Source organism: Argopecten irradians, chromosome 3 (assembly GCF_041381155.1).
Source record: "Argopecten irradians isolate NY chromosome 3, Ai_NY, whole genome shotgun sequence".
Lineage (NCBI taxonomy): Eukaryota > Metazoa > Mollusca > Bivalvia > Pectinida > Pectinidae > Argopecten > Argopecten irradians.
The window spans coordinates 28,260,510-28,287,857 of NC_091136.1; the positions used below are offsets into that span (position 1 = coordinate 28,260,510).

At 33.5% G+C, this 27,348-nt stretch overlaps 2 protein-coding genes across 4 annotated transcripts; one reads left to right on the forward strand and one right to left on the reverse strand.

The window, feature by feature from the left end:
- The first annotated feature begins 2,340 nt into the window (after positions 1-2,340).
- Positions 2,341-8,907, forward strand: LOC138318097 (protein max-like). Of its 2 annotated transcripts, XM_069260199.1 has the most exons (5): positions 2,370-2,497; positions 2,640-2,705; positions 5,577-5,684; positions 6,610-6,733; positions 6,954-8,907. In XM_069260199.1, the coding sequence occupies exons 1-5, from the start codon at positions 2,459-2,461 to the stop codon at positions 7,112-7,114; spliced, it is 498 nt and encodes a 165-aa protein (XP_069116300.1). In that variant the 5' UTR covers positions 2,370-2,458; the 3' UTR covers positions 7,115-8,907. The 2 variants fall into 2 exon arrangements, with proteins under 2 accessions (XP_069116301.1, XP_069116300.1); XM_069260200.1 differs by lacking the exon at positions 2,640-2,705 and having other exon boundaries at positions 2,341-2,497.
- A 1,374-nt stretch (positions 8,908-10,281) lies between these two features.
- LOC138318096 (protein farnesyltransferase subunit beta-like) lies at positions 10,282-27,227 on the reverse strand. Of its 2 annotated transcripts, none has more exons than XM_069260198.1 (13): positions 26,627-26,758; positions 21,260-21,327; positions 20,953-21,037; positions 20,554-20,645; positions 20,247-20,296; positions 19,754-19,850; positions 19,409-19,492; positions 18,260-18,346; positions 17,857-17,986; positions 17,272-17,404; positions 16,937-17,048; positions 16,211-16,325; positions 10,282-14,556 (listed from the first exon to the last, which is right to left on the reverse strand). In XM_069260198.1, the coding sequence occupies exons 1-13, from the start codon at positions 26,690-26,692 to the stop codon at positions 14,458-14,460; spliced, it is 1,218 nt and encodes a 405-aa protein (XP_069116299.1). In that variant the 5' UTR covers positions 26,693-26,758; the 3' UTR covers positions 10,282-14,457. The 2 variants fall into 2 exon arrangements, with proteins under 2 accessions (XP_069116299.1, XP_069116298.1); XM_069260197.1 differs by lacking the exon at positions 26,627-26,758 and adding an exon at positions 27,102-27,227 and having other exon boundaries at positions 10,605-14,556.
- Positions 27,228-27,348: the final 121 nt, after the last annotated feature.

Below are 27,348 nucleotides of genomic sequence, written 5' to 3' on the forward strand. Positions count from 1 at the left end.
ATTAGGGGTCTGAGGGTGACCCCCGGGATCAGTTTTATGTATTTTGATTATTTTGCGATCGCCCGAAAGCGCGAGATTTTGGTGTTTGGGGGGTCCGGGGGTCTCCCTCGGGAAAAAAATAACGATTTAGAATGGCTTAGATTAGTTTTACGATGCATTTTGATGAATTTGCGAGCGCCCAAAGGCGCGAGAATTTGGTGTTAGGGGGGCCCGGTGGTCTCCCCCGGGAAAAAAATTACGATTTAGAATGGCTGAGATGAGTTTTACGATAAAGTTTAATGATTATAAAGCGTTCTTAACATGGTAATTTTTCGATTTAAAGCTACCTGCATTTAGAAATGATAATTGTGTCGTCATAACATTATGCAACCCTACTCGATCTGAATATACCGGCTTCACACCATCGGCACATTGTTGTGTAACATAAAAAAATGAATTAATTGTCTCGCTAAGACATATAAACAAATTGATCTTTTAAGAGACATTTTTTAAATAGTACAAAGAATCCCTTGATGGACATTTTTAGTCTTGTTTGTGTGTATTGAATTTTTACTATTTAAGGTTTGACATTATGTGCTTGAACCGTCGTTTTAGGAAATGCGCCGCGCAGCGCTAAATTTTCTAAAATGAAGTACGAAAAATGTGCAGGAGGACCCTTTTTTCTTTCAAATAAGCATTTTTAGAAAATTTCTGTCGGCGAAAATGAGGGGGCAAAAAGACATGTTTGCCCCCCCCCGTCCTGGGGAACGGGGGGGGGGGGGGGGGGGGGGGGGGGGGGGGGGGGCCCCCCCCCCCCGCTTCCTACGCCCCTGGTTTGTATATTTTATATCAAAATACTGATAATCTCTCTCCCCTTCTCTCTCTCTCTCTCTCTCTCTCTCTCTCTCTCTCTCTCTCTCTCTCTCTCTCTCTCTCTCTCTCCCTCTCTCTCTCCCTTTCTCTCTCTCTCTCTCTCTCTAATAAAGTTTATCTGCATATAACTTAGGTCATCCATTGACAGATCGCCAGCTGTCAATCAAATCGCACGTGACCTTGCATTTTGTATTTTGTGTGCCACGATGTTTGCTCCGACATTGAGAAAAACAATTAAATTTTCTATGTCTCTGCTTTTAGTTTTCATTTTTCAAAACACATATTTTTCTTGTTATCTTATGATCTTCTACATACTTGTTTATATATACAGTAAAAGCTAGTTACAAGTTTCATGTTGCTGTGAAATTATTTACTTCCCTTTATATTTTCAAACCGGAACATAAACACTTAAAGAGATGTGACACAACCATTGTTCATTTCCCATCTTTTTCATTATCAAATCCGTAGGTGCGTACAAAAGCGAGGGGGCAACCCCCCCCCCCCCCCCCCCCCTCCCCAGCCTTTGCTGCGCGGCGCATAATTTCATAAAACGTTCATGCACGTAATGTTCAAACCTTCAATGATTAAAATTCAATACACATGAACAAGACTAAAATGTTCATCAAGGGATTCTACTATTTCAAAAAATGCCTCTGAAAGGATTAATGTGTATATATGTCTTATTATTTTAAGTTACACAACGAGTGCCGATGGTGTGGAGCAGGTATATTCAGTTCTAGTCCGCTAAACCTGCCTATATCATTAGGCTTTATTATCATTAATATTTTTTATGCCTAATATATACGTATAGGACTATAAGGCAATTCCTTTAAAGGCCTAATAGTATAGGCAGGTTTAGCGGACTAGTTCAGATCGAGCAGGGTTGCGTGATGATACATGACGACATTCACAATTATCAGGTAACTTTAAATCGAAAAATTGCCATATTAAGAACGCTTTTAAATCATCAAAATACATCGTAAGACTCATCTCACATTCTACATCGTAATATATTTCCCGAGGGAGACCCCCAGACCCCACAAGCACCAAAATCTTGCAAAATCGTCAAAATGCATGTAAAAAATCATCTCAGTCATTCTAAATCGTATTTTTTTCACGAGGGAAAAGGGTTTTTTGCATTTTTCAAACCACGCTTAAAAAATGCATGCATTGCTGGCAAATCGTGAAATTAAAATTGAACTGAATGTATCTGTTTGTAAATTGAGTATATTGACAACTTTTGTGTCTCTAGATCTATAGGCCTAACATTATCAAACTTGTTTTACAAAAATTTGAAAATTAAACTAGATAGTGCGATAAAAGGGGCATAACTCTCGTGTTCTATAGCTTTTGATGTCGTAAAACCAGAAACTGTTATCTAAATCTTAATTTTTGTTCTAAATTAAGAAATAATATCCTAGAAAAACAACACAATCATCAGTTACAAATTTTAAGAGCTTTATTGATTTTTAGATTATCTTAAAATATGTTTTGGTTTGAGTCAACAAATAAACATATCACAGCACGTGCTTCGACCGCGTGGCGTTGTTTAGTTCCGCCATTTTAGCTGTCAGTGTGAGGTGGTGGATGGGTGTTGGAAATCAAAATGAGCGATGAGGAAAGAGATGTGGACATAGAGAGTGATGTATGATATCATTATTTTGCTTTATAATTCGTTATGTTTAATGTGATATGATTATTTCAGTTCGGGGAGGTCTAAATACTGCAACATTCGTCAGCTGAAGGTTAATAAGTTCGGTGATTTTTACACTTCATTGCTTTCACAGGAGGACGACGATGATTTGGGGACATCGTTTGGTTCCGGGCTTGCTGGCACAGAGTTTATGTCACAGGTAGAAACTTTGTTGCCTCTTTGTCTTTCAGATTTATTTTAGAAAACCTTATAGTGAGATCAGGCGATATAAATAGCAGAATTGTGTACCACATTCCTTATCTGTTTTTGGCGCATGTGCAGAAGCATGTGTACAAATCGGTACTGTTATGTTTACTATATATTGTACACGTCATAATTTGACAGGGTGTTTAATTTTTATTTTGAACATTTCAACTCATCATTATGTTTCTTTATTTTACTACTAAACTGTACTAAAGACTGAATTTAAAATTGCTTCTTGAATGTAACTGGGGCTGTGTATTACAAATCGAACTTTTGGAGTTCACTTGTCAAAAAGGAAGATATTGTACGGTACTGAAAAGTTTCTTGCTACACTTATTATATACAATTACCAAAGTAATATTGACTCCACGAAAATAAACTTAAAAAAATATTTGTTTCCCCCCTTTTTTCATATTCGACACATAATTAAAAATGTTGTTTATTTTAAAAATTGTGATTTATTGGGATTTGTATTTGATATACATATGGATGTAACCATAGAGAATGTAGGAGCAGAAAATGTATGGCAGGAGTTTGAACATAAGACCCTGGGGTGGGGGGGTCACCCTCCAAACCCAAACTAGCTGGATGCTTTATCAATATTGAGCTGATCGGACTCAATTAATATGCATGATCCAGAGCTGTTACAGATTTATAATATTAAATATATTGCATGTTAATTAATCATATACATGGGACAGTTGAAAATTTTGTTCATTGATCACTGTACAAAAAAACGGTATGCGAGTAATAATATAGTTATAGTACATGTATATGGCACCAGTATTTCTCTCCAGTATAGAGCAAGATTATAACGGGTAAACCAATGATCCCCTACAACAAAGTCGGGGGGAGTAAATATACATTGTATACTTGAATCAGCTTGTCTGTTTGTTGTCCTTCTGTCTCTATCTGATGAAAAAGTTTTGGGAACCATTTGTATGTGCATATTATAGGTTGTTTTTCGGTTGAAATTTTGGTTGCTATGGTAAATATGGTCACTATCTACATGCTCTAGTACTGCCAGCCTGTCACAATATATAAATATTATACATTAAAGAACACCCAATTAATTGTGATGAGCTGTAAACTTGTAAAGACATGAAAATTACATAATAGAGTTTTGTAATTTTTCAATACAAAAATATTTACCTCCATTTGATTCAATGATTTACACAATCAGCAAGGTATTTTGAAATTAATAGTTAGTAGTCTTTCCTGTTCAGTGAGCATCTAATATACAACATGAACATGAACAACACAAACGTGGAAATGAAAAAATGTTGTATGGGAATATGGGTAAAATCAATATTGCTTATTTGTGTGCATGAAAATTAAAACATTGACATAATCTTAATCGAAAATCTGGCCAAATCAAACCATGATATGTTTAAATTTAATATCTATACAAAATAATATCTTTTAACTAATTATTTGAAAGAAGTATGTCAACAAAAATAACTTATTATCAATTGGAGATCCATCTGTATTCACCAAAGACAATGACAGGGTTTCCAATCTCTTATAGTATTAAGTTTCTGGTCACGTACACTGAAATTCACAGGAGCTTTACATCACCATAATCAGTGTGTTGCGTACCTAAAGTAGAAGATCATTCATGCAAGCCAACATTCTGACCTACAGTAAAGGCATACACCTCTTTTGTTGGATCAGTCTCTTGCACATCTTGTCACTGTATCTTGTCCTAATTTTGAATATCAGTTTTCTCGATCTGTACATGTGTATTTCTTAACCAGTGTGAATGTTTCCCAAAGGTAGAATTTTTAAATTGAGTCCAGAACACTAATTTTGATGAGTCCACTAATATAAACCAATATGCATCAGATGGTTCTTTAAAAATGTTGGCAAGTCCAACAGAAAAGCAGAAGTCCAGAAGTCGGGCGAGTCTTATAAGTGACCGTATTACCTAAATGATCATTTTATTTAGATACTATGTGTAATATTTGTGATAAAAACATTTGTATGTACGGATAATGATAATTTGCCTTGGCTAGCTCTTGTTGGGATCCACTGGTCTTAAAGTCATAATGAGACATTTAGAAAGGTTGATATGTGAAAACTGGGTTTTGTTTGGATAAAATATCTGGTAATGTGGACTTATAGAAAAGTTGTATTATGTATATAATGTAACAGTTTTGTAGGTCAGTACCAATGTTCCTGATCTGCCTTAATTTATTGTATACTAAGCTGTGATTGTAATTCTGTCTCTGCCATTATTCAAAAATCTATTGTTTAGTGTGGCAACATGTTTATGATTGCTTTTGTTTAGTCAAAGAATGTTTTTCATAATTCAATATATCAAAAAGGTGTGAAGTTGAATATTTTATAAATTGGTCATGTGAACAACTTCAATCCTGATGATTTAATTTTGCATCTCTCTGATCCCTGTTGTTTCAGTCTGATTCAATTTATGCAGCTTTTTTTGACAGAAACATTTACTTTTTAAATCAATTACAGAAAATGAAATAAATTGAATTTTTCTGCTAGGGCTTACACTCTCTAGTGCATTTTTGGGTCAATAAAGGTTCCTAGAAAATGACAATTTTTTCCCCATTGGTTGTGGATTGGTACTTTAGATTTACAGTTTTTGTGTGGATATAAATATTAAATATGGCAAATATAATAATATTTTGCATATCGAAATTACAACTTGCTTATTCATAATTTCTCTACCTATGACTTTATATTACTAATTTAAAAGGCTCCAGGTCTTGAAAAGAATAGACCTGCCCTTGTCTGTATATTATATACAGAAGTTGCAATTGATTTTAAACAAAGATCTAAAATCAGTTGATTTTTGTTTCAGTCTGAGAAGCGTGCCCACCATAATGCTTTGGAAAGGAAAAGACGTGACCATATAAAAGAGAGTTTCCACAGTCTAAGAGATTCGGTGCCAGCCCTTCAAGGAGAAAAAGTAAATAAAAACTTCCAACAGATATATTATAATACTTACAAGTCAAAGTAGATGATGTCTTATTCTTGAAATTTATTTTCACTTAATTAACAAAGGTGTCTTTTCACAAAAGGAAAGGAAAGGGTAGAGTCAATATATATATATATATATATATATACTAGTAAAGATTTTATTGGTGGATTCTGGGTCTCTGGGACAGGGTCCCTCTTCTCCCATTCTTTATATTCTCAGGGTTACCTTCACTGTTGTCATATCCTTCTCGGGTCTATGCCATTGAAACTGAAGGCATTTAAGGGGAAAAACTGAACAATCACATATGCCTACCAATCTTTCATTGAAGATTACATGTACAGAGAACCAAACCCACTTCAAAGCTTTATATATTATAATGTACAATTATTTTATACTTTTAGTGTACATCAAATACATGTAACTGTTTCATCTGTTGTTGCACACAGAGCCTTCAGTTTGGCTGATACACATATATAGTCCAGGGGATAACAACTGATACACATATATAGTCCAGGGGATAACAACTGATACACATATATAGTCCAGGGGATAACAACTGATACACATATATAGTCCAGGGGATAACAACTGATACACATATATAGTCCAGGATATAACAACTGATACACATATATAGTCCAGGGGATAACAACTGATACACATATATAGTCCAGGGGATAACAACTGATACACATATATAGTCCAGGATATAACAACTGTGAAACATCGAGGATTGTCCCTCTCTCTGTTGTGATATGCTCCCAGAAATGAAAAATAATTCACCAGTAATGATTGATAATTACATGTATATAGTACAGCATAGAATATATGAAACTATTTATATTTGTCATTGTTGAGTAAAAAGTTGTATGTTCTCACAAAAACTCTTAACGTGTGTGATTAAACCTTGCAGGTATCCAGGGCTCAGATCCTGAAGAAGGCTGCAGACTACATCCAGTTTATGAGAAAGAAAAATCATGGCCATCAAGAAGATATTGATGATTTAAAGAAACAAAATTCTATTTTAGAACAACAAAGTAAGTCATTGATTTGTCCTACTATTATAATTATAAATAGAACATTTTTAAAGTATTCATGTAATAATTCTCTCAGTTGACAATTCTTAAATATTCCTATGATCAATTTAGTTAAAAATTCTTAATGCATATGTCCTATGAAAACTACCTTCAGTATTTGTGAATGGCTATTATACATGTGTGTAGTCCTTAACTTAAAATGAAATTTTGTTCATTTCAGTTCGTGGATTGGACAAAGCTCGAAGTACAGGACAGTTTGCCCAGTCAGGCACAGTTAGCTCCAAAAATAGTGCACTAACATTTGATGGTGGTTCTGAGTCTGAAAGCTCAGCTGAAGGTGAACTATCTCAAGGTCGTCGGAAAAAGTTAAAAACTGAATAAAGATGATTAGGCTATATTTTCTCTTCTGTCGTGACCATCGGATGGCAGGCCATGTGGTTGGACGGACAGCTAGCCCAAAAGACATAATGCTGGCAAGTGGGAAATCCAAGTGTGTATGAATAGTGTGAATTGAAGCCAAACACGGGGATCAAAATCATCATGTAATGAGAGTAAGATGGAACAACTATTTTGTAACTTTATACTTCACACTCAATCCCATTGCTGTGTTTGGCAATTTACTTGTTATTTGTTGAACAGTGCACATGGAACTCTACTCAATTCAGATCTCATTCTCCGTTTTAGGTATCTTAGGGATAGACCATTGTCCTTTCACACTGGTTACTTGAGCAGCACCTGTTAAAGTTTTCGGATCAAAATCAACTTTTACCATATTTTGAGTTGATCAAAGTGCTACCTTTAGATATAAACTTAGTGTAGGTTAACAGAACTTGTGACCTCTGTGATAATGCTAATGTTATAAATTTCAACAGTTTATGAGATTAACGATAATGAAATGGAAGAAATGTTAAAAAAATTAAAAAAAAATTAAAAAAAATTAAATCACAGAAATAGGTGATTTGTCTTCTTAAATTTTCCTATTGAGGAATTATTCTGTTGAGTGTAAATAATATCCAAACGAATGTACCTAAGGATAGTTCATGTATGCTGCAAGAGAGTCTCTTTAACAACAAATTAAATGGTGCAAATGTTCTTCATGAAAAAAAAGTAATTGTTTTGAATGTTGTATATGTTGAAAGTATAGTTATCTTTTACACTTCTATACTGTTATATTCAATGTCAAAATGATTCAGAAGTTACTGAAATTCTGGTTTTCATTAAAAACAAATTTAGTTCCATATGATATCTGTAAATGTCCACTAGCTTAGATTTTCATTTTAATCCACGTCATGATGTGAATCTTCTATAAGAATCTGTGGAGAAGTGAGTCCATCAGTGACTTTGGATCTTAAATCTTTTAGCTTTATTTGATTATTCAGATCAAGTATTATATGAATTGTTTATTTAAGTATAGTTCTATGTTTAATTTGGCACAAAAGGCAGTTCTGATTTGTTAAATTTGCTGAAGAAGATATTTGAATGTAATCCATGAATCATCTAGTCCAATGATTTGGTATCAGCCCTGCTTTTGTGATACATATACAATCATATCTTGAGAATTTCAACATAATATTTAATCTCAAGTGAAGTGCTCTTTAAATCTGACTTATTAAATCATCTGACTGAACGTAATTATAAAACGTAATTTCTGCAGCAAAATTTAGGTGCGTCAGTTGTCAAAGTATCTGGTTTAATACCATATTCGACCCAATAAGCGCCCAGGGCGCTTAAAAACTGATAAAAATGAAAAGGTGCTAATAAGTCAAAATTATTGCAAATCTATACGGTTTTGTGTAATTTTGGTCCTTATTTATGCCTGGGCAATTGAAATTGAGGCCTCAAAAAGGGGAGGGGCGCTTATTGGGTCGAATACGGTAATGTAAAACAAAGAATTGTTGACTATGTAATGTATATATTATTGTAAATTTTAAGCATATTTTTACCATGGTTAAAAATCCCTTAAAAATCAAACATTAATACATTTGTTATTGGGATTTGAAACAAAGCGGAGATTTGTGATTCTGTCTTTCCTTTTGTTTCCCAGTCTCAGCTCTCTGTTTTATGTAGCTTAAGTCAGGATGGCATAACCCTATCAGTTGTATCTGGGTTTATGACAAACCTGACTTAGGTAGATATTAATGTTGTACAAATTAATAAACATGTAAAATTATAAACTTTCATTCTTTGTCTTTATGGTAAGTTCACATTTATCATCAAATCATTCATTAAAGAGTCAAAACATAACACAACTTACACATTTTGTACAGTCTGCCTGCCTTCTCAGATGTTGAGTTTTAGACCATAACTAGAGACTAGCATTGAACTTTAGAAGATTAAATGATCAGCTACAAAGATCAAAACTGAAAATACTAAAAAAAAAAGGTACTGGAAGATTATTTTGCCAAATATTAGTTATTATTTTGTCAAATATTAGTTGCCAGATGACAAGGAAAGTATTAATGTCTTAGTCTACTTTATGAATCTTTCAGTATTAGGAATTTAAGGATAAATACCATATAACTTGACATCTTGGTATGGTGATTACTGGTAATTATGAATGTCATGGAAATCTTCTAACCTAATTAACCCAACTACATGTATAATTGTTTATTTATTGTTCAATGGCATTGAAATGGAGGTCCATGGCCTTCAGTGGTACTTCTCTGGGCTACTTGCATTATCAGGTGCCAAGACCAATGCATTATTAAAGGCTAGATGGGCTAAGAAATAGGTTTAAGCACAGATCCTGATCACCCTTTTACTCCTGTATAACAAACTACGAGTCTGTCAATCATGATTTTAGCATAATTGACCCATATGCATGTGACCTTAAAAGTTCAAGGTCAGTCATTTCAACATTTTTGATAGGCCATAACATTAACACCAGCATGCTTCTCACAGGGCCTCAAAGAAGTCATTATATATATTTATAATATTGAAAAGAATGCCTGCCCTGAAGTATGCCGCCAGATAATCAATCATCTCTGGGCTTCACAAGTATTGATATATCATTTAAGTGATTTAAATGTCTTGGAAAATGTGACATGAAATGAAGGTCAATGTATCTTGCACTCATTAATCTAGATATCAATAATATTGGATGTCTGGGAATCCTGGTTAATGAAGATTTCAGCATATGACTCTTATGACCCTGAAATATTGTAATTGTAAGTGGGTGTATAGCTATCCATCTTTGCATGGGAAACAATCTTATAGCACAAATGGTTTGTAAAGTTGTCATTTTTATTCTGTCAGTGCTTTTGATATTTCATGATCTCATCAAATGCTTTAAAACTTGAGTTAAGACTCTTTTCCGCTATATTTGAGCATTACACAGAAATATCATGAGACTTATGTCTCAACTTTTTTTTTTTTATTCCGTGATTGCACATATGCATTATCAGCATAAGATAGACATATACTCTGCCAAGCAATACTCTTTGCAAAACACGTCTGTTAATGTCAGGTTTCTAGTTACAAAAACCTTTTATGATTAATTACATGTAAACATTTTTGACTGTATATCGGTGATGAAATAACAAAAAATATTTATGTAAAAGCTACTTTATTTGTCATCAAGAGCACAATGTCCTTCCATATTTCTTTATGACGAATGAAATTTTTGAAGAACCAAGTAAGAGCTAAGTACTGTTAACATACATATTTTGGTGCAATGGCATTGTAATATTTTGTGCTAAATTAATTTTGAACTGGTTATAGCGCAGTGCTGAATTAGCGCCATCACTACATAATGGTTGTGCAAACAATACATTGTATATAGAAATTATTTATACAATTATCACAATCATATTTTAACCCAACAATGCTTGCACAAAAAGAGCAAAGAGTAAAGATAAGATAACAGCTAAAATATGTATGTCAAATGCAGTATTTTATTTTTCAAAATTTGACCATTGACCAAAGAAAGTTAAAACATTTACTACTGTCACATTACAGTAACAAGTTTCTGTTAGGCTTACTCCATAACTTTAGAAGTACTTAATCAACATGACAATATTTCACTTGTAATGAAATATGAAGTTACATAATTACCTCTTATAATGAAAACCATGGCAATTTTCATTTACAATTAACTGTGATCTAAAAGAATAGGAGTAATTAAAATGCTGATTTTTTTTTTCTATGATTAACTTAACTGAAATTAACTAACTCTCTTCAAAAACCCATCATAATGATCATCTCACTTTTGATTAGGATAAAAAAAGATTTTTAACATACTGTTATGAGAATTTGGACTCCAGTAAAAGATCAGTTTAAAAATATATATACTCTATTAGGGTTCTGTCATAATTGAATTGGAAATGTGTATGAAGCAGAAGCAAACACAAAACATTGAACAGATCATATTGCAATACCATTTCTTGTTTTTTTTTGTATTCATTGAACAAAATATATGCACTGTAAACCAACATTCTTTATTGTACAACATTCTTTTGCTAATTTTGAAATTGGGATATAAATTTGCAAAATCTATCTCACTTTTATTGAAATTCTATCAACTTATCCATAAAAGCTCATAGTAAACCATAGTAGATTAACTGTATCTGCAAGAGAGATTTATGGATCTATTCATGATTTAAAACAAAAACATACACTTACCACATGATTCCAATAAGTTTGGTCCAACAGATCTGGTCCCAAATAAACATTATTCACTACATAACAGATAGCACATGTACAGCTGTCTTGCCTTAACAAGCCTTTTACATAAAATCTATGTACCACAATAACACTCTTCCACCTCATAAGTAAGAGGCAGACATTTGGAGTGTTTACCTACTACTTGTGATGTAAAATGAAGATGAATCAAACACAAATGTATACAAAAAATAATTATTTATACAAGCTGCTCAACACAAATTGTACAAAACTAATAATTTTAAATAAACGAAAAACAGACAGCATGTGGTCTGGTGATCTAAACTTATGTCTGTAAAAATAAAGATGAATTACAGTGTAAAAAAAAGGAAAAATAATTGAAATAATCAATATTTTCTTTTGCCTATTAAGCACAGGAAGTTGGAGAATAAAATTAACTACAGGTAAAATGTTTTTATCCTATCCAGACTGAAATGGAGTCAAAATCTACCCTTTTATCCAAAAATAGTAGCGCAAAGTTTACAGATATTAGCAAGCAAATGGACATAGGAAATACAGCGCCAGAAATCTTGTATTGGTTTATCAATGTTTCTATTCCGTCTTTCATATTACAGAATTACAGATAGGTATCTATTATCAACATTTTGTGAGCGGAACTAATGTTGTTTTCACTGAAAAGCATGGTGTTATGCTTGTAAACACACGACGTGACAATCAATACCTACCCGCAAGGGCAGATAACTCTGTAATATGTAAATATAGAATGTAGTATGCTTAGATCTACTGTTATTTGGAAATAACAAAACTCCAACCAGTGAAGATGATTTTCAGTTTTAGTAACTGAAATAAAAACAAATTAAATCATATGGCATAAGAACAGTGTGGACAATGCACAATTTGAATTCATTTAACAGAGATGGAGCAAGATATAGATACTTAACAGTTTGTCTAATCTTCTAGGATTGCCTTAAAAACACTTTTGATGATTTTCCTTTCAGGATTATATCATATATTTTCTTTCAGTTGTACATGATGACTGAGCAATTTAAATCATTGAAAAACACTGACACAGAAAGCCAAACATACAGTACAAAAAAAATGTACTTATAAAAGTTACACATATTTTCACTACTAAACCAAGGCAATATCTTTGGTCACATATACATGTAGTGTAGTTTAACATTTAGATTAATACATATATACTGTCCTGGAACTCTTGTATACATATGGACACAAACTAGCATCTCGAATGTTTATATGTGTATAAATAAAACTTCAATTTTTCAAGCACAGTCTAAAGCAACATTATTTCAATTATCATCACAATAATTTCACATGCATATTGTGAGTAGACATCTTATAATATGCTTTGAAAACAAATATGGCATTTAGACACTTCTTTGTGTATTACTAGTCTAATAACACACATTTATAAATATTATATGATTTTACACAACAAATAGTATGTAATTTGGACACTACATCATACAGTACATATTTAACACAACACAAACACATAAATATCTATATAAAGTTATACTTGCTCTATATCATCACATCGTCAATTCTGCATTTACATATTACAGAGTTACTTCCCTTGTGGGTAGGTATTGATTGTAACATTATGTGTTTGCATGCATTACATCATGCTTGTCAGAGGAAACAATAGAAGTTTTACTCACTAAAAGAACAACGTAATAATCAATACCTACCCACAAGGGCAGTAACTCTGTAATATGCAAAGACGGAATAACCAAAACACTACATTTATCTTATATAAAGCAGATAAGGGGTTGTTGGCACTGGCAATGCCAATTGCAATACAGGAATGAAAATGATTGTGTTTTGGGACTTAATTGGCTGTAGGTGTGACAACATATACTTTATTGTTTAATAATTTTACGACTTAATGTTGTGAAGTAATGACAAGAAAAATGCTAAACTGTATCATAATACAATGAATTACAATGAATGTTTTGAAAAATGATGAAATGACCTATGGTACATTTCATTAATACACGTATCTTTGACACGCTCAAGTAAAAAATGTCTTGGTTAGATCTTCACTTGATACATCATTCAATACTACTTGTCATAAGACAAACAAAATCTCAAACTATTTTTGTTGTGCTATGATGTGTATTATAATGACACCACATGTATTTTTATTTTTATGATCTTACATGAAGCAAGAACAACTATCTGGAAAAGTTCATTTTTGATGAAGACACTTTCATTCAGTATTTCCTTGGATTTTCAGGTAAGATATATATATATCTGGTACTTATGAATTCACAAGGTATGAGTTACTGCTACAGAGCTTGACCTGTTGCCAGTGAAATACAGTAAGTAATAACAGTATATGTCCTGAGTGTAACATCATACATGTATTGTTTTTTGTGCAAACATCTTAGTTAGTATGAAAATATCTTTTTAAACAGTTTTTATAAAACTATTTTAACAAAACGTTTTTAAAATTTGCATTACATATGTCTGGCACTAGGTTTTAGTGATTTTCTCTCTACAGGAAGTCCAGCTTACTGCTGCCTCCAAGACCTTGGCTGTATGTTCACAAATGACCCCGGTTGTTAATAACATCAATTGGTCTAACCATTGGGACTGTATATATATGTATAATAAACAAAAATGTTCCAACACAATACCGGTAGGCACAAGTGTGTTTTTCTTTATAAATATGCTATACTGTAATACATATACCCCCGGTATCCTATTAAACAATAATCATCAATCAACTGATCAAGAAAGAAAATTCAGGTTGTATAGACTGGCTCAAAACCTTGGTAAATCTGTAGAACTTTCATTACTGGTTATCGATGGAAAATTCACAGACACACACTTGTAAATAAGAGCCTTGAACACTTAATTATCACAAGTTAAGCTCGGCCTGTATTTACATTGTACAAAGTGCTTGGCATACACCTTGTAGATATGTATTGTTGGTTTTCTCTCATTGTACATTGTCTCCTTCTCCTATGCCAAATCTAACTACAGACATATACAGTATGTTGTCTCAGTGTTCTGGAGTGAATGACCTGGTATAGAATGGTACCCAGATACCCTGGAAGGACAGGTGCTGACTATCGTCATACGTCTGGCTCCTGAGGTAGGGACATATTGTTAAAGTACATATTGGCATGAACTACTGCATCCACTCCAATATTGTATACTGGATGGGTTGGTTTCTGCAAGATAAAAGATAGATGAATATGATGATAATGGTTAGTGTTGCATTGTTCTTTTTTTATCTTAAGCATTTAAAATGAAAACTAGTAATTAATCAATGAAAATACCCTTTTTCAAAATAAGAAATTAGATAAACATAAATTCTCTTTAGGCTGCCTCATAACGACTGCAAGAGCTTGTTGTTTCATACATGTATTATCGTTAGATTGATTTAACATCTTGAAACAAGAGGCCCAAAGGGCCTTAACGGTCATCTGACTACCTTGGCAATAGTAAAATTAATTATATATGGTGTCACTTTGTCAGGACCATGTCAGGATCATTTTCAATTTCTTTCAACAAATTTCATTTCAAACAAGAGGCCCAAGGGCCTTAACATATAGGAAATTAATTAGATATAGTGTCATGGTAGCCATCTTCGATTTGGGATCAACCAAAGATGTAACAACACTTTGTCAGGACCATGTCAGGATTATTTCATGCAAGTTTCAGCCAAATCGCACAAGTAGAACTTGAGAAGAAGTTCAAAATGTGTTTTCAAGATGGCGGCTGTGGCGGCCATCTTGGATTTCGGATCGACCCGAAAAATAACAACACTTTGTCGGGACCATGTCAGGATCATTTCATGCAAGTTTCAGCCAAATCGCACCAGTAGAACTTGAGAAGAAGTTCAAAATGTGTTTTCAAGATGGCGGCTGTAGCGGCCATCTTGGATTTCGGATCGACCCGAACACCGGTAGAACTTGAGAAGAAGTTCAAAATGTGTTTTCAAGATGGCGGCTGTAGCGGCCATCTTGGATTTCGGATCGACCCGAAAAATAACAACACTTTGTCAGGACCATATCAGGATCATTTCATGCAAGTTTCAGCCAAATCGCACCAGTAGAACTTGAGAAGAAGTTCAAAATGTGTTTTCAAGATGGCGGCTGTAGCGTCCATCTTGGATTTCGGATCGACCCGAACACTGGTAGAACTTGAGAAGAAGTTCAAAATGTGTTTTCAAGATGGCGGCTATAGCGGCCATCTTGGATTTCGGATCGACCTGAAAAATAACAACACTTTGTTGGGACCATATCAGGATCATTTCATGCAAGTTTCAGCCAAATCGCACCGGTAGAACTTGAGAAGAAGTTCAAAATGTGTTTTCAAGATGGCGGCTGTGGCGGCCATCTTGGATTTCGGATCGACCCAAAAAATAACAACACTTTGTCAGGACCATGTCAGGATTATTTCATGCAAGTTTCAGCCAAACCGTACCGGTAGAACTTGAGAAGAAGTTCAAAATGTGTTTTCAAGATGGCGGCTGTGGCGGCCATCTTGGATTTCGGATCGACCCAAAAAATAACAACATTTTGTCGGGACTATGTCAGGATCATTTCATGTAAGTTTCAGCTAAATCGCACTGGTAGAACTTGAGAAGAAGTTCAAAATGTGAAAAGTTAACGCACGGCCGATGACGACGGACGAAACATGACGACTATAGGTCATCCTGACCCTTTGGGTCAGATGACCTAAAAATATCGGATAAACATCTTGCAATAGAGCTGCAATGGTTCTCAATGCTATTTCTAAGATCAGATACATTGTGAGTTAGCTAACAATTACTATTAAGGTGACCTAACCAAAAATAGCTCTAGATGACTACATATTTACCAATTCATTATCTTGAGATCCAACTATGTGAAGATGAGCAAGTTTTCCTCCAGCGAAATGTTGTGACACAGCTAATCCACTAAGACAGTAACAGGTGTGATAGTAATCGCGGGACCTATGTTACAGAAATATAAGTACATAAGCACCACTCCTATCTATTGGTAAGGTTCTCGAGGCAAAGCCCGAGAGAAAATAACTCTTTTAAGGGAGACAACTCTAGATGTATCCCGACACATTTGGTCATAATTATTTTATTATACCAAACAAAATTAAAAGAAACAAATCTCTGGTAAAAGAACTCATGACGATATATCACAACAACGTTGCTAAATTTGTCGGGCTGCAAAAAAATAAGCAACAGCATTTCCATGGTTGGTTAACATTGCAACTGACGTCAACTGTCACTCACATGCGGAGCTACCAAATGTTGTTTCCCTAGGGTTATTTCCCTTGCCTTCCAATTCCAGTTATATATCTAACTTATTCGATGCCATGTGATATAGTTTAATCCAATCAAAACATTCTAAATGAAAGTGAGGTATTATAAGTACACATATACCAATTGCTTCTTTTTCGAAGATATTAACATTTATCTCTAATTTTGTTGACCGACCAATAATATGGGCAGCTGATAAGCTAATTTGATATCTGGATGCTTCATAATTCCTGTTATTATTTATTCCTTAGAAAACTTAACGTTTAATGTCTGCTACTATTTACACTTACTTCCCCGGCTTGTCAATAAGACCCCCTCCTTGGTGTTGACAACAAACTAAGATATATTCCTGTAATGCCTCGTGGTCAAACATCCAGCGTTCTGTACTCAAACAGTGGTCATCTGTGAGTAAAACATTAAAACCACTAAATAGACTGCCACATAGCCTTAAGCAAAATCTTTTATGATCAATGAAATTAATCTATATCAATTATACAATGTAACATACCTGTAAGAAAATGTCTGAACACATGATTACAATACTCTGTATTGTAAAAGTGAATAGTTGTGTAGCTGAAATTTTGAAAGTAATGACATCAAAATCATTGATATACTGATAACTTACCTTGCATGGAGCAAACCATATGTATGAGAGGGAAAGTACCAGCCTGCCAAAAGGAATAACAACCATCTACTAGTTTATTGGTACGGCCTTGGAATCCTCCCTCAAACCTCATCTGTCTGTTGGCTGTCCACCTCTGTAGGAATAACATAGTTATCAAAAAGTTCAATATGTATATCAAATGAGGTTCAAAAGATCAAAGTCAAAGTTGTTTTTTTCATTTCAAATCCTCCATTTTTTTCACATGAGATCATGGGAAATATACTTTTCAACAAAATAAAACAAATTTAATGTACATGTATACCCATTCCACTTTTTGTGAATGTGAACATAGATTCAACACATAAATATTGTTTTCCTTTCGTGCTTTACTTTTTTTCTATATTGATTTTCCATTTTGTTTCTCTTTACTTTGATCAATTTTATTTAATTTATGTTACTGGAGGAATGAAGAAGTGAATGAAACGTTTGCATTAATGATACCAATTCAGATATATAATATCATTCAATTCTAATAAGTAAAGATCAGTTACAGTTGATGAAAAACATTTCACTACAGAATTTTAAATATGACTAAGAATTACATACCAGACATGCACGAAGATCACAAAGACTTGTATGTCCCATGAGAGACAGAGCTGCTAACCCACAGAATGAATATCCTCCATGGGCCTCCATACCAGGACATCCCCCAAATCCACCCTCATAGGTCTGACAACTGTCAACAAACATTGCATCACTCAATATAGATTAATCATAATTTCCTGGATGTTTCATTTTCAGTCTTGCTTTTGATACCTTTTCTATCCACAAACACAATAAAATGACATAGGGCTGGATAGTGTTTTGGTCTTTAAAACAAGAGAACATTTTGCTGATTTGTTCAGCAAGTCACTCCAAGAGCATTCTGACATAATACCATTGCAAGGTTCACAGACCCAGTAAGCAAACAGTTAAACTAACCCAGATACACAGAGCTCAGATAGTTTACCTTACAATCCACTCAGGGGTTCCATCAAATAATGCAGGCGTCACTATGTTGGTCAATCGTGCTGCACTCGCTGCACAGTATGCTCCACTGCAATAGAAACATGTGTATGTTAGTTACACCTGTTACAACTTACAGGGCTACTGAAAAAACCATTTAAAAGATTATTTTTAACTAGATGGAGTGAAGTTAAATGCTGTATGTATGGAGAAAGAATGACATACCTGTAGACAGAAAACTTTGATATATGCCAAACCTGTCCATAAAGACCACTCAATTGACAAAGAAAAAAGAGCCTTTATAGCCAAGTGTTTTTATATGCAGGATATGTATTAAAATTGATCATTTGGTACCCGAAGAGAGTGTTCCTATCATACAGGTGGTCTTTATACAGAGGTTGTTATGGCAGGTTAGACTGTACACAGATATAATTAAATTAATATAGAGGATCAAGCAGAACATGGAGAAAACGACTGTAATACCCAGGTAGTTAATTAAGGATTAACTTGAATAGATTTTTTATGTTATGGAGATATAACACAAAAATCTGAGTGTACTCTAAATAAACCGCGAAGCGGTTTATGATGAGAGTACACTCAGGTTTTTGTGTTATATCTCCATAACATAAAAAATCTATTCAAGTTAATCCTTATAATTCATCTTACTAAAGATAATCTCTTCAACATTTAAAATTCATTTTGGGACTCTTTTGTCTATGAAATTATTACGCCGTCATCTCAGCCAATCAGAAGCGACGTTACAAACGGCGGCGCCATTTTTTCCTTTATGGGCTGATAAAGTAAATTTTTAAGCCAATGGAAATGCTCGTAACAAGCAAAATTGAATTATATAATAATATCCTTTTTTTCCCTTTTTACAAGCAATAGAAATGACATATCATTTTTAACCAATAAAGCCAAATCAAAAAAATATCTATAACCAGCTGGAGACCGTGTCTATTTATGTAGTGATGACAATGAATATGACAGAATTAACCATGACATATTTTCGCCAAAAACAAAACTGATCTTTTACTCACAATGCCCAAAAACTGCAAACATTATAGATACTATAGTAGCAAAGTATGCAGCTGTATTAATAGAGACAGAGCAAATCCATCATTTAAGCTGTGTAGCATAGGACTTAACTTACCGTATATCAACTTCCCCTCCCTCATGCATTTTATATGCCCCTTCTGGTGTCCGCATCCTCATAAGAAATGTATACAGCTTTTGTCTGTGGATGGAAATATTTAATATCTTTGAACCATTATCAAGGTTATTTCTTTATACATGATGTGCAAACTCTGTATTAGGGCACACATCGATATCACATTAGTGCATGTTTGTAGAATGCTTTGTGAAAACGGAAGCCTTTATTGTATATTAGCCATCTTTAAATTTATCAGCAAGTGAATTTTTAATTGCTAATTCAAAATTCTAAGTGCTGATGTACATGGTGCCCAGACCATACAACAGATGGGACATTTTACAGTACCTGTCTATAATTTTATATGCCTCCTCTGTGCCTAAGATACATAATGCATTCACAGCTGCATAGGTAGGAGCTAGGTGGGCCTCTTGTCCTGGTCCCCCTAGAGTAAACAGTACATGTATACATATAGTCATGTTCATTTTGCTTTTACTGAAATATATTCCAAGTATTCTTATTACACAGTATCATTATTTCAACAACAAAAATTGTATTTCATTCCTGATTTTCAATATAAAAAAATTTACATAACAGAGTCTGAAAGTCATTTAACTTAATTTCTTTATATATCAATTCATGGAAGAACATAATACGTGTAATTACATTTCAAAGTGGAAGTGTTTTAATACTATAGGCTTAAATAAAGAATAATTTCAGACAATAAGATGTAAGCTTTATAAAAATACCTATCACTAATCTATTCATCCACTACATATTCATTGTTTGCCCACTACAGTACCACGATATATAAACATGGTACATCTATCTTATCCAATACCTGAAAACCCTCCACTTTCACATTGGCACTTCCCCAGAAATCGTGCAACACTGAAATAAAGGTTATGAAATACAGGATGTAACTTTACTCACACACAAATCAAATATTACTTATTCCTAATATTAAACCACAAATACATGTACACAATTGAACATATACAATATAGATCTATATGTAAAAAGGTTTTCATTAACAATATGCCAAAATCAGGTTTAATGTTGCTCTTAGTGGTATTTAAAGTTAAAGGCAAGTAATTGTTGTAATTGAATCAAGTAATAAATTTTGGAATGAAATAAAAGGGATTTACTTTGATACAGTTTCCTCTGGAATAGGTTCCTCCAGCAACTCGAGACTATGAAGAATCCAATAACACAACCATGGTCGACTTGCATCCAGACACTGTAAGGATAGGGTTCATTTTGGTTTTAATATCTAGCCTAAATACAGTGATTAAATTCAATGATAACAAATTGGCTGATGGAGGTCTTGAATTGTATTATCAAATTAAGCTCTTATTAAATCTTAACCTGGGTATGTTGACTAAAGTCCAAATTTTCTGACAATAAAGGTGTTCATCCAAATTGCCAGTATTAATATCTTCAGATCAAGTTGAAAATTGTAGTACTCATTTTGACTGACAAATGACATGTCAAGATAATAAAGCAAAAAAAAGGTACATGTATTTTAAATATTTGTTACTTTTTACCTCATAGGATATTGATAGATGTCTTAATCCCTTCAACAAAAATGCTGTATGAGAGTGTCTATTTAGCACAGGCTGTTCTTCTAAGCTATAAACAAAACAAAAATTATATACCTGATGGCCTATATGTATAGCATTACTAGTCTAGATTTTCTTCAGTGTTTCAATCCTTATTACAATTTATGATTACATTTTTTAAATCACTATAGTGCATACATGTTCACAATTTATTCTGAAATAGAGTCAGGAAAAGAAGCTGAATGATATTACAGTACATAATTATTCACTCATTCATATGAAGATTACTTACCTGTTATCTAGCTCTAATCTGCTCTTAAAATATCTAAATATTTTCTCCACTGATTCTTCAACTTTCATCTGTGAAATATAAAATATCGATTACGAAATATAAGAAAATTTCAGCATGCAAAAACCAATATTACTTTACCAGTCATTTTACTTTAATCAACAAAACTGGTAAAAACATCAGAATGTATCTGATTGTAAAATGAGTTCATTTTCATTTCAAAATATTTGATTAACACCTTCCCGTTCTCATCGGTACATTTGTACCGATATGACTTTGATAACGTCATCGACCAAGTTTGAAGGCATCAGATTAACCTTTATATTCCTCGTAGAAACGAAATCTTTATATCAACGGAGTCAGTGATTTCACAAGTTAGTTTTCTAGAATGAATTAGTCTGCTGTAGGTTTCCATCGGAAAAACGTCCGTTACAAAGTGCCGAAAATGCTGTTAACTTTGTCAACGTTATTCGTGAATAAACCGTTTGGAAAGTGAATGTAAAATATTTCAGTGTTGTTATGACATATATCAATGAAAAGCTTAGATTGCAAGCAAGAAAAAGATGTTTTTCATATGTATTTATTTTATTATTTTATAGAAAATTTTAAGCGTAAAAATTAGCGTTATTATGTATTTAGAGCTGGAAAATATATATCAGTTTAGAGTATAATTTCATGAAAATACAGTGTGTTAATGCAACAGATAAAATCCTTTACAAATCAGCTTTAGATTTGAAAATTGGTATTCCTGAAACGAAATTATTGCGATTTTACTTTACCTACTCAAACGAAATATCGCGATGTTACTTACAAAAGTGTAACATTATGACGTTACGTTTCATTTTCGTTTATCGTAACGTCATGATCCTTGAGAAGTACATTGGTTGATTGTTTATCTAAATCAAATCGATATATGTGTATATATATATATATAATGCTGCTGAAGATTACAGACATAGAATTTAATGAAACTACTTAAAAATATTTATGTATTTTGCTAGGGTGAGATCTAAAAGTAGCATTGCCTTCATATTATGGGATGCTGAATGCGAGATAATGGGTGATTCTGACCTCGGACAGTCAACGCTGCGGCCTTGGAATCGTAAGTTATTATCACCACTGAAAAACATCCGTTAGGCATATGTGAAAGTACATGTACTTCAAATTCTGTCCATGTATAGAAAATCAATCTAGAGTATTGTCTCTTGTATAAGTCTTGAGCGTACATAGAAAGGATGTAAAATAAACTCTCCTCAATTTTTAAAGCATTAGCACTTAGTTTAGACATCATTGAAACTAGTTCAATCATCAAACATTTTATTAAACAGATAGATTTAACTCGTTTACTTCAAAATGTGCGAAATAGCGGGACTAGTAGCAGGTACAGTACATGTACAATGCACGTAGATGAGACGAGTATGTTGTGATAGACATAAAGTTCTACTGTACGAACATGTACATGAAGATCTCGTGCACAAATTAACAGGTGCTCTGGATCCGCTTTATAGAACTATTCGTAATAGATTGACAGACGAACTATTTGTAATAGACTGATACACATTTTGGTCGGTAAATTCAAATCACATTTTTTGTGAGTGACGACCGATGCATTATAATTATGTGTATATACATTGTACAGATGCATTTACCTTACAATGCTCTCTTAATTTATTTGCATTAAAAGTTGACTCTAGTATCAGAATCAGATCCTATAATCCGATGATGACATATAAACTGTTGTCAAGATAAATTAGATATTATTTATATTGTAATATTATTGGAAAATGGAAAGTTATAGAATTTGAAAAAAATGTAGTTATATAGATTATATAATAGTAGTCTTGTGGTTCATATGTAAAATATAGATTATATTCTAGTAGCCTTGTGGTTTATAACTCCATAAACATATAAGTCATACTGATTACAAGTCATTTACCCTATTTCACACAACCAAATGAAAACTGAAGGGGTGTCGGAGGAAGAGATAATATCATGGATGACTAGTTTTTAAAAAAAAGAAAACCGATTACAAATCAATTTTGTAATAACAGCCTGTAATGTAATATATAAAGAATTTGGTTTATATTTATAAAGTTCATTCTCACAATTGATCGACAGCATCCATATGAAAACGGTTTACAGTAAATAAAACGATTTTATGTTTAATGTGTATATGTATAAATGGTTACACAGCTCTAAGCAACTGACCATAGGGCATCGACTATTTTCTAAAACACACGGTTTTCTCTTGGACCCAGATAAATACAACACTTGATTGATATTAATTCGTAAATGTAGTGATTTGAATTAAATTTGAGTCAAAATCAACATACATGTAAAGAAAATATTTGAGTCAAAATCAACATACATGTAAAGAAAATCAGAACTCTACTTAGTTGCTTATCAGATATATATATCATGCCATAAAAAGAAAGTTTTCCCTCTTAATCTGTAACACAGAGTAATTTTGTGTTTTCCATTTGCTCCAGGTTTCTATTATCTTGAGCTTCGGCTCTTCGGTTTGAAATAGACATATATATATATATTGTTAGCTCAATTAAAGTGGTAGAGCATCAGGATAGTGTTTGGAGTGTCTCGGAATCTAAAAAGGCGAATATAAAAACCCCGGTGTGTGTGTTGAGTCTTTAGGGCCATGGGTGAAAAAAGAAGTGGATAATACTAATGTTACGGTTCTGGATCGGATCGATAACCGACAACCAAGCAGCTCAATTGGTAGAGCATCCGTCATCCGAGGAGAGTTCGGATGGTTCCGGGTTTGAAACCGTTCTGGTCGTGCATTATCTCGCTCTTACTACAATAATAACAAACATGTCAGTCACGAAGATGTCAACTAAGGATATATATACTGGTTATCAGAATGTCGGTACTGTTTAATCACATGTTTTCACTTCTCACAAAGAAACAGAAGATCCCAGAGAGATCTTGGCGCTCACCAAAGAATGATATATGTCTGACATATAGCAGAGAGATCTTTCCACTGCTTTTCAAACTGTAACTATTAAAATCCAAAGTGGCGGCCGGTCGGCCATCTTGTTGACTGTTCGGTCCCAAAATCCTAGAGGAACCTAATTATGAAATTTGAAAGGAAATCCCTTAGTAATCCCTTAGTACTTTCTGAGAAATAGCGGTAACAGGAATTGTTAACTGACCGACGGACTGAAGGAATGATTGGCGGACAATGGACGAAAGGCGATTTGAATATCAGATGATGGTGGGCTAAAAAACCAGTAAATACCGTCATTCCTGGATCCACTCCAGTAGCGTGTTTGAGTTAAGCCTACATACTATTCAGCAATGCTATGACAATGATGATTTGGGATATACATGTATATTGAAATGTATACTCATGCATACATATACATGTACATAACAATTGCTCATTAGCATAGATCTCAAACATTCCCACGGGATTAAATGTTCTTAAAACAAAACTTTTTTATTGTTTCTGTTAATACCAATTAATCAATTAATACCAAAAATAATCTCTCGTTTTAATATATTCATGTATATATTATATACATAGTATATCGATTTTCACCATCTTTCATGATATGCAAACGTTTCCTACAAAACAATGAGCAGTGTGCAAGAATATGAATTACCTCCCTTGTTTCTTGTCTATGTACATATATAATAATATTAATATCATATACATGTATTTTAATTTTTATACTACTTCGATTTTTTAATTACCGTAGGTAACTCATATCTTTATCAATTCAATCAATTTGTAACTACTAACTTAATCAATACATGATTTTGCTGCCAATATTGTGGTTTTAGCTGCTGTTCGAAGGTCACACAGATAATCTCTTTGCCAAAATTTTGTTTGATCGTAATTAATGGGCTATCTCATCAGATTATCTTCAGAATTATCTGTAGTTTACATTAAAACTTCAAATTTACAATTTGTGGTGTTGTTCCGCCCGTTAAATGATCCAGAAAAGCAAAATTGTGAAGTTTTCTTCAATAAAAAGGTGATTTTGGTGATCTTTGACCTTTACTACTATAAAGGTCAAAGGTGAAAACTATATTTAGAAAAATAAAATTCAGGTGATATACTAATCAATGATGTATAACAAATAATGGTTCTATGCAGCCAATGTGTGGAAATTAAGATATACAAAAAAATGCTAAGACAAAAAAATGCTAATTTCACTTATTTAGCACACCAAAATCACCCGAACAGGAAGGTGTTAAATCATTTGATTTAATAGGGATTGGGCAGCAGGCTATGCCTATATAAGCCCTCTCCCTCTCCTCCTTGTAAAAGGAGTGGGTCAGTGTGGCTTGTATATAGTGTTAAATACGGGTTCTCTGTCACTCAGCTGATGGAGCATGCTTCTTTAGCTCAGTAGGTAGAGCCATAGTTTTTGACATCCGAGACCGGGTTCGATTCCTGGTCGCTGCACTTGACAGGAATCATATGTGTGTTTTTTCCCTGTTCTTCTATATTGGCGTCCAACTAAATAACCTATGGAAGGTGCTTAGAGAGTTTCGGGTTAAGATTTATGAAATCTCAAGAAAACCTGGGAGGAATAGAGTAAAAAGAGTGGGTGGGTGTGGCCTGTACTTAGTGTTAAATACGGTCTCTGTCACTCAGCTGACAGAGCATGCTTCTTTAGCTCAGTCTGTAGAGCCGTAGTTTTTCCCACCAGAGACCAGGGTTTAATGCTTAATCGGGGCACTGAACAGGAATCATATGTGTTTTTTCATTGGTCTTCTACAGGATAATAGTTATAAAATAGTACAATTGACACACAGTTACATAACAGTTTAATAAGTAGCTACTTCCCAGATAATAGGTTACCACTCACAAATATTGCCAGGTTTTGGTTTTTCTATTTTTACCTATACTAAAATTAGTCTTGGAAATGTTGTAGAACATTTAAATTTCTCTTGTCTTATGAACAATAATGGAGGATTTTTATCATGTATCAAATAGTCAAAATATTGTACAATTTATATATCACTCTTCACTTGTATGGGTCAGAGAAGAAGGATCAATGATTGTTTTCCAAATAATACTGTAGTAGATCCTTACAAATGTATATCCTTATGAAGGATACAAATTATTTTAAGCAGTAGATACGGAACAATTTTTTCCCTTTTACATATATAGCAAATTACTATTTTAAGTCAATATAATATCCAATATGATAACGGACAAGTACATGTAGATCGATTCTTGGGTAGATGTAGACAATATCCTTCCCTTGTCTTTCTATTACACCAGAACTTTTTTGTGTGTAAAAGATTACCCGAAGGTTTTGTCTCAGTAGCAATAATATGTTATTGTAGCAAAATTCATGACACCTGATAGTATGATTACTATCAGCAAAACCGTACTAAATAATTTTCTGGTAAATTGGCTGTTTGGTGCGGTTGTTTTCTTGACCTGTAAACTTCTATCATGTCTTTTACACTCCGATCTTAACACTTTCCCATCTGGACTTGTCCATCACATCCCAACAAGCAGAATGAATATTGACTACGTGCACCTGTTCACGTCTATCAATCACCCGTTTATAATAAAATACAACAAAAGTAAGCACTGCATTATAAATTCATAATATCTTGAATCGAGCATTTGGCAGACTAACATACAACACTGTCATTAATGTTACCAGATACATATACACATTCGTTGAGGAAAACGACATTAATTACTTGGCAACCCTGATGATGATAATCTGCTACAGCTGTTGTGTGCTGTCCAAATCTCATGAGATTCCGAAAGCAAATCATCCATTTACAGGAAAACGACGAAATTATTTTGAAATTGTAATAAATGTGTTGTTAAAATATATTCTAGGTATTTCACCTGTTCGTATGAAGAATCAGATGGATTATCATCATCGTTAAATCGTTCATTCTCTATCTTCTTGTTCACACACCGGAGTCGGCTGTCATCCATTTCTGCTTGAACTTTTTCTACCTCCGTACTGGTGATCTTTACAAGGGAGATAACTGTAACTGTAAAATAACTTTCGTGCGTGTAAAATTAAAAAAAAACCCACACATTTGGAGTAGTCAGTCTATGACATTGTTCATGATTGTTATGCTAGTCT

Bases quoted from the DNA above. Each gene is read 5' to 3' on its own strand.
- LOC138318097 (XM_069260199.1), top strand. From the start codon at position 2,459: ATGAGCGATGAGGAAAGAGATGTGGACATAGAGAGTGAT. The intron at 2,706-5,576 runs GTAGAAACTTTG...TTTTTGTTTCAG, and splicing joins GCACAGAGTTTATGTCACAG to TCTGAGAAGCGTGCCCACCA. The intron at 5,685-6,609 runs GTAAATAAAAAC...TAAACCTTGCAG, and splicing joins CAGCCCTTCAAGGAGAAAAA to GTATCCAGGGCTCAGATCCT.
- LOC138318096 (XM_069260197.1), bottom strand. From the start codon at position 27,194: ATGGATGACAGCCGACTCCGGTGTGTGAACAAGAAGATAGAGAATGAA. The intron at 20,646-20,952 runs GTAAAAAGTAAC...CTATCCTTACAG, and splicing joins ATCTATCAATATCCTATGAG to TGTCTGGATGCAAGTCGACC. The intron at 16,326-16,936 runs GTAAGTGTAAAT...TCTGTAACATAG, and splicing joins CTTATTGACAAGCCGGGGAA to GTCCCGCGATTACTATCACA.